The sequence below is a fragment of the Cupressus sempervirens genome, chromosome 4, assembly GCF_028749045.1.
Source record: "Cupressus sempervirens isolate cs-2001-9-10 chromosome 4, ASM2874904v1, whole genome shotgun sequence".
In the NCBI taxonomy this organism is placed as follows: domain Eukaryota; kingdom Viridiplantae; phylum Streptophyta; class Pinopsida; order Cupressales; family Cupressaceae; genus Cupressus; species Cupressus sempervirens.
In genome coordinates, this window is record NC_143121.1 from 273,096,798 (window position 1) to 273,110,455 (window position 13,658).

General features: G+C 34.0%; 1 protein-coding gene across 1 annotated transcript; it reads right to left on the minus strand.

Moving 5' to 3' along the window:
- Positions 1-4,030: 4,030 nt before the first annotated feature.
- LOC149561074 (nodulation receptor kinase-like) lies at positions 4,031-5,766 on the minus strand. Its single transcript, XM_089827741.1, has 7 exons — positions 5,613-5,766; positions 5,251-5,453; positions 5,008-5,131; positions 4,852-4,920; positions 4,566-4,752; positions 4,345-4,453; positions 4,031-4,249 (listed from the first exon to the last, which is right to left on the minus strand). The coding sequence occupies exons 1-7, from the start codon at positions 5,764-5,766 to the stop codon at positions 4,031-4,033; spliced, it is 1,065 nt and encodes a 354-aa protein (XP_089683867.1).
- Positions 5,767-13,658: the final 7,892 nt, after the last annotated feature.

Genomic DNA, 13,658 nt, shown 5'->3' on the forward strand with positions numbered 1-13,658 from the left:
TCTTCTCCTAGACCCTTTCTGGAATTTACAACTTCATCTACTCTTAAAAAATAAGTACCAATAGTTTCATCTTCATTCATTTTCAGATTGTTGAACTATGTTTTAAGAGTAATTAGTTTAGACTCTTTTACTTTATCATCTCCTTGATAAATAGTTTCAAGTTTAACCCATATATCATTGGTTGATTTGTAATAAATGACTTTGGCAAAATACATCTCTAGAGAGAGCACAAAGAAGGGCATATCTTGCCTTCTTATCCAATTCAAATTTCAATTTTTCAACAACATCAGTGGGTACTATTGTTGGGATAGTGTATTTTTTTATTACAACATCCCACATTCTTACATCTAAGGAATATATGAAGGCTTCCATCATAACTTTCCAAAAAACATAATCATTTCCATCGAATAGTGGATCCCTATTAAGAGAAGCTCCTTCAGATTGATCCATGACTTCCAATTAATATCCCTAGAACAATTCCAAAAGGAATCCTATGCTCTGATACCACTTGTTGGAAGTATCAGGGTTCTGAGAGGGGGGGTGAATCAAAACACTATTAAATTATCCCAAAATCTGATTTCATTAAATTCAATTCACAATTTATAGTAGAAGAGTAATCAAATCACACTGATATAAACATTCATTATAAATAGAATAATGCCAACTCACAAAATGAAGAGACACCAAATTTTGTGCCGAGTGGAAAACCCTTGAAAATCCTCACAGTTTCATCATAGGGAGAAAAACCACTCCATGAACCTGTATCCTTTATTGAATTCCAATTCTTTTATAATCAGCAGCTTCTACTGCTCAGGGTGTTTAACCTTTTATCAATACTGTGATTACAACCTCATATACATATATAATTGTGTATATGACATCTATACATGTACATAATCTTATAATAAAACTTTCAACCTTTTCAGATCTCCTCAAATTTATATATGGCTTTTTTATGCTTTATACACACACATCCATCTGAGGATTACAAATGATCTCTATAAATAGAGATAAAATTTGAATTTGATAAGTTACATGAACCTAACTGAACTAGTTAGGGCTGTTCAAAAACTACTTTTAAAATGATGTTTGAGAAACTAACTTCAAAATAGTTTAGTTTTGAATTTGTTCTTATCTCAAAAAAATTATAATCATTATAAGTTTCCAAATTGAACAAGAATATTTCATGTTTGAGGTCCTCAAGAAAAGTTTTATAGAATGTCATTTTGGAACCCCCAAAAAAATATTATACAACTGTAACTATCTGCAATTTCTTTTTTGACTTGAACGAAAAAGTTTCAATTTTGAAATATTTTTGAAGCTCTTTTAAACATTGGAACAGTAAGTCTGTTGTTTTATTTTTAAGAACCATTTGAAGTTGTTTTCAGTAATCACACTAAAACCCATAAAAGAATAACACATAAACTTTCATATTCCTTTCAAAAATCTGAAACCTTTGACATCTTGTAGAAATTTTTTAAAGATTAAATGAAAACCCTTTCTTTTTCTTTCTAAAAAATTGTTGTGTTGTTCTTTTTAAAGAAAGAATAAATTTTCTTTTAAACACAAAACAGTGATGATGAAATTTCATAAAAAAAACTTTTCATACTTTACTATTCTGTTTAATATAAATAACAAATTTGACTGTAATTATCAAAGCTTTATTCATTGTATTTTTTGAAAACAAATGAAGAAAGATAGCATTTGTCTCTTCCCAAAAAATGACATTATTATCTCCTTTAAGGATTTGAATAACTTCATGACATACCTGAAGATTATTGTCTATTTTACCTTAAAACCTTTTATCTTTTTGCCTCTAAATCCACATTCAACTTGAAGAAACAACAACATTATTCCTCTCATTTAGGCACATGCAAGGAGAAAACAAATGGGTTTGTACAAAAAATTAGTATCATGGAATAAAACTTTGTCCTTTCGTAATGCTGAACATATAAAAAATTTCTTGCAAACATATTCATGCAGCCATAAACATATTGCCTTCACTAAACTGAGATTAAAAAAATTTGCATGCCAAGAACCCAAAAAAATTTCATTTCACTATCAAGGGACTGTCTAGTACATTCTTCCATGGAGAATAAACTTCCAATGATAGCAAAAGAAACCTTTCTCTGATCCATAAATTTATAGAGAGTAAACAAGAAAACCTCATGATTCACCTTGCCAAAGTTTCTTTCAACCTAAACGAGCACCCATAAAGAAAACTATAGTTCAATGTCATTTCAATTCTGCCACAACATTGTAACACTTGGCAAAGACTACGGTGAGTAATAAATTATACGTCCTTTATGTCAGTGTTATTATCTTTTATGCTGCCACCAAAAAATATTTTTATTTGCCATGTTTTTATGCCATGTTTCAAATATTTTGTCACCTTTTTAGTTTGCCAGCTTTCAAAACCTTTTCATTTTTGAGAACTTTTAAATATGGTCAACAATTACATCTAGGTGATGCTAGTAGAGGTGAAGCACTAGGATGTCTTGATTCTTTACCTCTATGAGAATCACCTAGATGCAATGAATGCTAAGTGTCCCATTTATTCCCATGAGAATTGGCCCTTGTGAACCATTTCTCTTGAAACAATGTTCAATGAGTTTGACTCAAAAACTACATAGCTCAATACTAACAACAATGTCATAATTTTTGTTTATTATGGAGAATACCTCCTACTTGTCAAGTCATGTATATTATCCAAAATAATTTTATTATTTTAATTTAGAATATCTCTATTAAATTTACACATTCTTTTCTTTCCTTGGGATAAATTAGTAATGATATATATGGATTTAATGCAAAAAAATAAAGTAAATAACATAGATTTTAAATTTCTATCTTATATCTTCAATCTTGTTTGATATAAAATGGCTAATTAAAGCAAGGTGATATTATCTAAGAGTTGTATTACCTAGGAATCTTACTCCTCAATACTATTATTCTACAAATTCTAGATAGACATCAAACTATTTAACATCAAATTGAAGAGAAGATACAATTCATAATAGTTTTCTAGGACTATCAACTATACTAGTGGAGATTTAGCTATTGCTCATAAATTTCTACTAGATTAGTGAAATCATATTAGTCAATATAAAGAAGAAACAAATAATTTGATTATGATTCATACATTTTAGTATTAGAATAATTTTTAAATCTTGAAGCACAATCATTTTGAGCTAAACAATCATCCTCTCCTCCTTAATTCCTATTTTGTAGCAAAGTGTGCAATCAGAAGTCCTAGCCATCTATGACTAATTTAAACTAATTATACTTAGGTGTATACATTCTATTAAATGAAGGTCTATAATACTTATTTGATGAAAAATATTCTCTTTTACTATGCTATGATGTGCATTCATTTAAATTACAAACATAGCTTATTAAGATACATGCTATTTCTATTTTTACATCTAACAAGACCTTATATTGAACTAAATATTAAGCATATCCTAGTTGGCTGATCACTTCATTCAAAAGTAGTAATACACATTATTATCTTAAAGTGATGAATCATTCATCTACTATTATTTCCACATTTAGCCTAAATTTACTTCCTTGATCTTATTAGTGGATTGCTATTAGTTTGTATCTATGGTATTCTCTTTACATAAGTAAGAAATATCTATAAATGAATGAGACTTTTAAAGTATTTTGGTGTGCACTATTCTACCCCCACACCTTCTATTACATATCATCTATTACATATCATCTAGTTTGCTAATTCTAGGTATAATTGATTGAGTTGTACACATATACACCAATAAATTCATATAAAGAAAGAAATGTTGATCTTTTCTAGGCAGCATGCCGTTATCCAAAAGCCTCTAAATATCATTCAGCTGATCAAATATTATTAGAAGTACAATTGATAGCTTGATCCACAAAGACACGTTTAAAGGCTTTCAATATCTATTCATGTAACACAATAGTCTTGAATTACACAAACTCTGCCTAGAGAATTCTAAAATGACTAATTACATTTGAATAACCGAACAAAGCTAATTATAGTATTCCACTACCTAGGAGTGGGCATGACATCAATATTAGATGCAAGTGTCACAGCTTCTTCCAATTCTTTCACCACCTCACTCATTTTGGGTCTATTCGTTGACTCCTTTTCCACACACATGTATGCTATCTCTGCCACTTTCCAAGCTGATTCTACATTATATTGACCACCCAATGAAGAATCCATAAGCTCATCTAGTTTGCCACATGAAATCAACTTGTGTGCCTGATGCAATCAATGACTATTTTCAATAGGTTTTTAATGAACATAGTTAAAAAATGATTGAAAACATTGAATTGGGGTACAGATAGATGGATTACTGATTGTACTATTCCGTCCTTGGCTAATATTCTTGAAATAATCTCAAATAAAACCACTCGAAAACTGTAGACATCGGTCCTCTCATTCAATGATGATGTTGTGAAATATCTGCATTAACTTCCGCATTTCAATCTACTAGACTATTGTTCCCTATGTTTATATAAGTTAGGTGAAAAATATATTTAAGACAAAAGAAATGGTGTAGTGTTAAGTGAAATACTCAGGATCAAGATAACCCATGGTCCCTTTCACTTCGGTTAATGCATAACCTTTGGAACACTCTACCAGTATTGATATGCCGAAGTCAGCTAGCTCGGCACACATTCTGTTATCCAACAAAATGTTACTACACTTTATATCTCTGAGTATGATTGGAGGATAGCAACCCTGATGTAGGTACAACAAACCTGCAAAATGTGTATAAAATGGTTGAAATATGATTAACCATGTTTTGCTCTTTTCCAAAAAGAAGCAAATATATTATATATAAATCAGTTGTTCCTAACCATCTGCAGCTTGTTGAGCAATATTCAGTCTCACATGCCAATCAAGCAGTTTTTCCAATTTTGTTGTGCCTGCAAACAGCAAAAAATAGTCTATTAAACACCTTTTGTTTTTTTGCATGTAAATAATTTAACACAAGTTTTCATATATGCAAATACCATCTAGATGATCAGTCAATGTTCCTCCGGGCATGTACTCATAGACTAATGCCATTATGGACTGTTTGCAAAACTCAATAAGATTTACGAGATTCTTATGATATATTCTTGACAGTATAGCTAACTGAAACCACAAACAACACTTTGTTACTAGAGAATTTGGGGCTGAGAGGATAACAAATGAGAAATCTGAAGTACAATATTTTCAAGGACCATTCATTGAATCTGTGTAAGAGTATCCACCTCATTGTGGAATTCTTCCTGGCCTTGATTAGAATCAGCCTTATTTAGTTTAACCGCAACCTCATATCCTGAAAGTGTGCCATAAAATACAGATCCAAAGCTTCCCTTATCAATGAAAGTGGAATAGTTATTGGTAGAATTCTTAATATCTTCCTCGGTATACTCCATAGCCAGTCTATGATAATCAGTTTGATTATCTTCATCTGCCAAAGAAGAAACAAAAGAAAAAGAACTTTTGAAGGCGTAAGGCAGACGAAAACAGAAAAGAAAAAAGATTTCTTCCAATTTAAAAATACCAGTCACTAAATAGCAGTACAACGATAATGGACCTGTTTTTCACATACTAGAGATTAGAGAAACACCTGCAGATATGTGTTGATGTGATGAATTTGGAACATCTGTGGTCAGAAGTGGTTCAGATGGGTGTTTGTGCCTCCGTAATAAAATTCCAGAAAGGATGGCTGAAACCAATACCACTGAACACCCAATTATAAGTCCCATCACCAGACCTTTCATTTTGTGTCTGCCTGCTCGAAGAGTGCTTTGAAGATCAACGCTGCAAGGTATTTTTATTTGGAAAGTAGTCAGTTGTATAGAAGTAGCATGTCAAAGAGTAGATAAACAAAAACATACGACACCAATCGAATTGATCATAACCAAAATCATAATGAAAGGGAATAGAAAATCAGTGTACCGAGGGTCCAAGTTTGGTCTCACTAATCCTTTCGGGATAGTTCCCTCCAGTTTATTGTCCTGTAAAAGTCTTTGTAACGAAAAAATACAAACTTAATAAAGTCTATTAGATTTTTACAATCTATGTTAAATGCTTATTTTCTTTTTAGGATCAATTATATGGCAGTTTTAGCATCAATATATTAGATCATATTACATGATCTATCATTAGGAAGCAGGAGAGTAAAGGAAAATGAGATGGATCTGTTGGAAATTTAAACGTCAAATGCTTGCAGGTTGTCTTCGAGCCCCACACCCATCTACCATATCAGTTTGCTTCCTGTAGGCATTTATTTTTGGTAGGTAAGTTTGAAATTTGAACGTTGAGAGGGAAAGGAAGAATGTGACAAAAAAGGAATGTTTCTACATTCATTCAATAGAGTTCAAGCATATTCAGCAGATCAGTAGTTGCAGAGTAGGCAGAGCAGAAGAAGGAAGAAGAAAAGAAGTTAGTGCCTACAGTTGCACGTGTTTCCCCTGTTCTCTCTGTAAGTTTGTTATTGTTTGATTTGTCCTGTTCAAGCAGTGATTGCTCCAGGCACCATTGTATGCAGCCATTAGAGTTGCAGGTTTAAAGTTTTTGAAGCATTATCAGTTTAAGGTTATTTTAGGGTTTTCTGGTTGAAGCTAAATGCTCCCAAATTTTGTAATAGTTTAATGAAAGATTGAATAGAAAGCAAGCAGGCATACTTGAATCTATCTTCCTCTTCTATTCATTGCATTCGACAAGTTTGGTTGAAAGGTTAAAGCTTTGGCTTTTTGGTTTTTAATGGTGAAAGCATTCACGTTGAAATACTCTTTAAGTTATATTTATTCAGTTTGAAACAGAACACATGGCATCCTCTTTCTTAGTTGGAGCCGAACTCACTTGGCATCTACTGTTGCCAAGAATTTCCTTAAGAGCCGAGTTTACTCGACATCTATTGTTATCGAGTATTATTTCTATGAGTGTTGAGCTAACTCGACACCTATTGCCTGGCACTCAGCACCTTCAAGTGCCAAGCAAAACTAGCACTTGACACCTTCATGTGTTGAGCAGTTTTTAAGTGCTGAGCAAAATTTTTTAGGTTTAGGGTTGTGAGTGTTAAATTTAATTTAATATACTTCTCACATGGTATCAGAGCCTTGAGGCCCCACATCCATAGTGAGTTAGGGAAAAGTTTTTTCTTGGTATATTTGACATGGCAGGAGATGTAGGAAAGATATGGTAGTAGTCACCATCCTTTAATGGGCAAAATTATGATACATGGGCAAAGAAGATGAAAACCATTATGGTTGCAAATGATTTGTGGCAGTTTTTAGTCAATGGGTTCAATGATGTGATAGACCCAACTCAGTATGCTACTCTCACAAATGCAGAGAAGACTCATTTGAAAGAGTCAAGGAGGAAAGATGCAAAAGCATTAAGTGTTATTGAAGCAGCAATGACAGAGACAATTTTTCCAAAGATTGCAGCAGCAAATTATGCAAAGAAAGCATGGGATATCCTTGAGACGAACTTCAAGGGGACTGATAAAGTTCGTATAGTAAAGCTATAGAATATAAGGAGGGAGTTTGAGAACTTTCAGATGAAGGAAAATGAATCAGTTGCAGACTTTAGTTCAAGGACCTCCAATGTAATTAATCAATTGAAGTCAAATGTAGAAGACTATTAAGAGCAAAGGATAATGGAGAAGATATTAAGGAGTTTACCTCATAAATATGACAATTTGGTCATGACCATAGAAGAGCCAAAAGACCTCACTATTTTGACAATGGATGAGTTGATGGGTACACTTCAAACCCATGAGCATAGGATCAACAGATTTACTTCTTCTTCCCAAGAATAAGCATTCAAGGCTCAGAAAAATCTAAGAGGAAGGGAGAGAGAAAGAAATGGCTCAGGTAGAAACTCTAGAGGTAGAAGCCGAGGTAATGGAGGATAAAGAAATGCTACAACAGAAAGCTTAGGAAGAGCAGATAGAGAAAATAGCTCACAAAATACTTCAAGAGGAGGTAAGAAAAATTACAACTCAAATAAGAGTAATGTAGAATGCTACTACTATCATAAATATGGGTATTATGCAAATGAATGTTGGAAGAAGCAAAATGATCAGTCAGGACAAGAAAATGTGGCTGATGTGAATATTAGAAGTGGAAATAATGCCACTGCCTTCATCATGTGTAATGTTGGTGAAGAAAGAAACCCTAAGGTTTGGCACCTTGATAGTGGATGTAGTAACCACATGAGTGGTAATGAAACCTTATTTTCATTCATTGACAAGAGTTTCAAATCAAAATTAAGATGGGTAACAATGGAACCCTACTAGTTGTGGGCAAATAATCTATTATGGTCCACACCAAGAAAGGTGAGAGGAAGGAAATACAAAATGTGTATTCTTCCCCTGGTATGAAGCACAATTTGATGAGCATTGGTCAACTCATTCAAAATGGATACAAGGTGTTGATGGAGAATGACAAGTGTGTCATTCATGAAATGGATGGGAGCAAGAACTTACTTGCAGCAGTTCAAATGATAAAGAATAGAATTTTTCCCTTGAAGATAGAGACATGTTTCTCATCTCAAGTTGGTACTACACCTCCCACACAATCAGCTCTAAGGAGTGTGATTGAAGACTCCTCAAGGCTATGACACCTCAGGTATGGTCATCTTGGCTATGCTAGTTTAAATTTATTATCAAATAAAAGAATGGTAGAAGGTTTTCCATGTATAGGAAATTCATGTGACAAGTGTGAGGCTTTTATTTTGGGTAAGCAATATAGGCTTCCCTTTAATTCTGAAAATTCTAGGAGGGCTAGATATCCATTAGCGTTAGTGCATACTGACCTAGTCAGTCCTATGCAAGTTACTTCCATTGGGGGGAGTACTTATTTTATGACATTCATAAATGATTTCAGTCGTAAGACATGGGTGTGTTTTTTAAAGAATAAATCTAAAGCATTTGATAAATTTGTAGAATTTAAAGCCTAGGCTGAAAGAGAATGTGGACACTATATCAAAGTCCTAAGATTAGATAGAGGAGGGGATTATACCTTCAATTCTTTTGTAAATTTTTGTAGGAAACATGGCATAAAGAAAGAGCTCACAGCCAGCTATACACCACAACAGAATGGAGTGGCTGAAAGAAAGAATAGGACCATTGTTGAAATGGCAAGGAGCATGATGAAAGAAAAAGTTCTCTCAACTAAATTTTGGGGAGAGGCTATGGCAACAACAATTTACTTAATTAATAGGTGTCCTATAAAGGTAGTCTGTGATACAATTCCAATGAAAGCATGGTCACGAAGAAGATGGACAGTTGAACACCTAAGGGTGTTTGGATGTGTTGCGTACACATATGTGCCTAAAGAGAAAAGGCATAAATTGGATGACAAAGGTGTGAAGTGCATCTTCACAAGGTATAGTTCAGAATCAAAGACATACATATTGTATGACCCATTGAACAACAAGATGATTCTCTCAAGAGATGTAGAATTTCTTGAAAATCAGTTTTGGTATGGACTGATTGATGAGTCACCAAGCACTTCTAGTAAAGTGCCAATTATGAGTGAAGAAGATGCTGATAAATAGCAAGAAGAAGGAGTAAGTAGAAGAAAAGGCAAGTATATTTAGACATTGCCGAGCTCCTCTAGGTATGACCGAGTGTTAGTACTGAGTACCAGTGAAGACCGAGCTAGATGGCAATGCAGCAGCAGTGAAGATTCTAATCCCACACTCTCCTCCCTATTACCAAGAAAGACCAAGAGTCTTAGGGAGATATACCAAGATGAAAGGTGTGAAGATTATGATGAGAGTGTTAATTTTGCATTATTTTCTCATAATGATCGAATATATTTTGAAGAAGCTATTAAGGAGAAGAAATGGTGTAATGCCATGGATGAGGAAATAGATGCTATAGAAAGGAATGAGACATGGGAGCTAACTGAATTGCCTCCCAAGAAGCAAGTGATTGGAGTGAAATGGGTCTATAAGACCAAATGTAATGCTGAAGGCAAGATTGATAGGCATAATGCAAGGCTTGTAGTCAAAGGCTACAAACAGTAGTATGGAAGAGACTATGATGAGACATATGCCCCTGTTGCAAAAATGGAAACTGTGCGTGCTGTCATAGCAATTGTATCCCAGCACAAGTGGAAGGTATTCCAAATAGATGTGAAATCTGCCTTCCTAAATGGTGTATTGAAGGAAGAAGTATATGTGGAGCAACCACTTGGTTATGAAGTTGTAGGTGAAGAGAACAAAGTATATAGACTGAAGAGAGCTCTTTATGGACTCAAGCAAGCTCCAAGGGCATGGTATAGCAGGATTGACTCATATTTAATGAGCAATAGATTTAGAAAAAGCATTGGTGATCCTACTCTCTACATCAAGGTAGAAAATAGAAGTGTGTTGATTGTTGTTTTGTCTGTAGATGACTTAATTTTTACTGAAAATGACAAGGCTCTAATTGATGAGTTATAAAGAGGTCATGGAAAATGAATTTAAAATGACAGACCTAGGTCTCTTGAAATATTTTCTAGGCATAGAAGTAAAACAAATGCATGATTGCATCTTCATCTCTCAAGAACAATATGCAAGGTGGATCTTGGAGAGATTCAAAATGTAGAACAATAAGGCAGCCCCCACACCAACATCAATAGGTCTGAAGTTGAGCAAGGAAGACTCCGACAAGAGAGTGGATCCAACACTATACAAGAGTATGGTTGGAAGTCTAATGTATTTGATTGCAACTCAGCCAGACCTAATGAATGCAGTAAGTCTGGTTTCTAGATTTATGAAAACACCAAAGGATTCTCATTGGCAAGCAAGAAAGAGGATCCTAAGATATGTGAAAGGTACCAAGGGATTTGGAATTTTGTATACTGCATCAAATGAATTCAAGTTGGTAGGTTATACTGATAGTGATTGGGGTGGAAGTATAGATGATAGAAAGAGAATTTTTGGATACATGTTTCATATGGGATCGGGTGCAATTTCATGGGCATCTAAGAAGCAACCTATTGTTGCTCAATGTACAGCAGAGGTTGAATACATAGTAGCAAATGCAGCAGCATGTCAAGCTATTTGGTTAAGAAGGATTTTGAATGATTTGAATGAAAGACAAGAGAATGGAACCACAATTTATTGTGACAACATCTCATCAATTGCATTGTCCAAGAATCCCGTCTTCCATGGAAGAAGCAAACATATTGAGATCAGATATCACTTCATTAAAGAGTTGGTGGAGAATGGGGATATCAAAATAGAATTTTGTAAGTCTGAGCAGCAGCTAGCAGACATTTTAACCAAGCCATTAGGCATAGGAAGTTTTGTACACCTAAGAGAGTGTCTTGGTGTAGTTGATTTGGATAAGCAGTGATCTTTGTTTGTGGGTCTCCAAACAAATCGGGAGTGTTGAAAATTTAAACCTCAAACGCCTGCAGGTTGTCCTCAAGCCCCACGCCCATCTACCATGTCAATTTGCTTTTCATAGGCATTTATTTTTGGTAGGTAAGTTTGAAATTTGAACGTTGAGAGGGAAAGGAAGAATGTGACAAAAATAGAATGTTTCTACATTCATTCAGTAGAGTTCAAGCATATTCAGCAGATCGGTAGTTGCAGAAGTTAGTGCCTGCAGTTGCACGTGTTTCCCTTGTTCTCTCTGTAAGTTTGTTATTATTTGATTTTTCCTATTGAAGAAGTGATTGCTCCAGGAACCATTGTATGCAGCCATTAGAGTTGCAAGTTTGAAGTTTTTGAAGCACTATCAGTTTAGGGTTATTTTAGGGTTTTCTGATTGAAGCTGAATGCTCCCAGATTTGGTAATAGTTTAATGAAAGATTGAATAGAAATCAAGCAGAGATACTTGAATCTATATTCCTCTTCTATTCATTGCATTCGACAAGTTTGGTTGAAAGGTTAAAGCTTTGGCTTTCTGGTTTTTAATGGTGAAAGCATTCACACTGAAATACTCTTTAAGTTATATTTATTTAGTTTGAAATAGAACACTTGGCATCCTCTTTCTCAGTTGGAGCCGAGCTCACTTGACATCTATTGTTGCCGAGCATTTCCTTAGGAGCTGAGCTTACTCAACATCCATTGTTGCCGAGTATTATTTCTTTGAGTGCCGAGCTAACTCGACACCTGTTGATTGGCACTTGACACCTTCAAGTGTCGAGCAAGTGTTGAGCAAAACTGGCACTCGAAAACTTCATGTGCCGAGCATTTTTTAAGTGCTGAGCAAATTTGTTTAGGTTTAGGGTTGTGAGTGTTAAATTTAATTTAATATATACTTCTCATACTATAGAAGAAAAAAAGGAAAATTGGATAGATCATGTAATATGATCAATTTTATTTTTCTTTGTCCTCTTCCATCTTGATGATAGATCATATAGAATATGATCCAAAATGATAATAGGAAAAAATAAACATAAAGTACAAGCTGAATCAAAACAGCTACTATAAAAAGCATAAGCCACCGGGAGATGTGAGGGGAAAGGAGACAAGTGAATCGGTAAACGTATAGTTGAGCTAACATTTGAAGGTTCTCCATTGATTTAGGAATTTCTCCAGTAAGTTGATTTTTTTGCAGTTGCCTTTGTCGAGCCAACAAAACTAGAAAGCTTAGTAAGATGTAGAAAAAACTACCTTTTTTATTCATATAAGATATTTGAGATAGTAGCAAGTTAGAGACATCTTATAGTATTGTGAGATTCTTCAATGAGCTGAGGTTTGGAATATGGTCAGACAAGCTATTATTTTCTAGAAGTTATAACGGACAGCTTACAGTTAACAATACTATATTAGATAATCTAATTTCTATGAAAAAAGCTATTCTGGATTTCTCATTACAAAAATCTGTTTGGTTGTAGGTATAGGAATGAAGAATTGGAATGCAATATTGGAAATAGGAATGGCTATTTAAATAACAGCTATTTTTTGGAATGTGTATAACCTCATTTTAGAGGCAAAATGGGAATATGTATTCCTATTCCCTATTCCAAGTGACAAACCAAACAGAAAATAGAAAATATATTCCATATTTTCTATTCCTATTCCAACAGCCAAACGGGTAAAGAGAGTTAGTACACAATTATGTAAAGTCTTACCAACTTTTTAAGAGCTGTTAAGTCTACCATGTTTGAAGGTATGCTTCCCTAGAGATGAATGCTTGTTAGATCTCTGCAAACACAAAAGAAATTAAAATCAGACATGCTAATTACAAATATTCATGTTTGCATCTCTATCCTAAATATTTTACCTGGTAGTTCTTAGCAGTAATATTCACTGTGTCGTTCAGTCTTATGCTTGGCTATAACCAGAGATGGTCATGTAGATCATTTGGGTATCTGTCAATTAAAGTCATTTTAAAGCATCATACATTAAATCTTAATATACTTTTAGCATAGAAATCAAACTTTAGTATATGATGTTTAAATTATCCAACCAATTACCATCACAACTCAACTATAAATTACATGAATCCTAACATGGGCACACTAATTGTCATTGCTATTCACAACAATAGCTCGATTTAAATCTAACGTGCCAATATTTCTTTGATTAAGTTGAAATTTCGTTCATCATCAGAACACTTAACTGTAATGCTTCGGAAGATGCACCAAAATCTATGCGATTTCCTATGAGATTTAAGGCAGTCTTTTGGAAATCAGTTGAATACATAGAAGATTCGAGT

Coding starts and splice junctions, on each gene's coding strand:
- LOC149561074 (XM_089827741.1), bottom strand. CDS start 5,766: ATGAAAGGTCTGGTGATGGGACTTATAATTGGGTGTTCAGTGGTATTG. Junction 4,921..5,007: donor ATTGACTGATCATCTAGATG/GTATTTGCATAT, acceptor TGCTGTTTGCAG/GCACAACAAAATTGGAAAAA. Junction 4,454..4,565: donor ATGGGTTATCTTGATCCTGA/GTATTTCACTTA, acceptor AAGTTAATGCAG/ATATTTCACAACATCATCAT.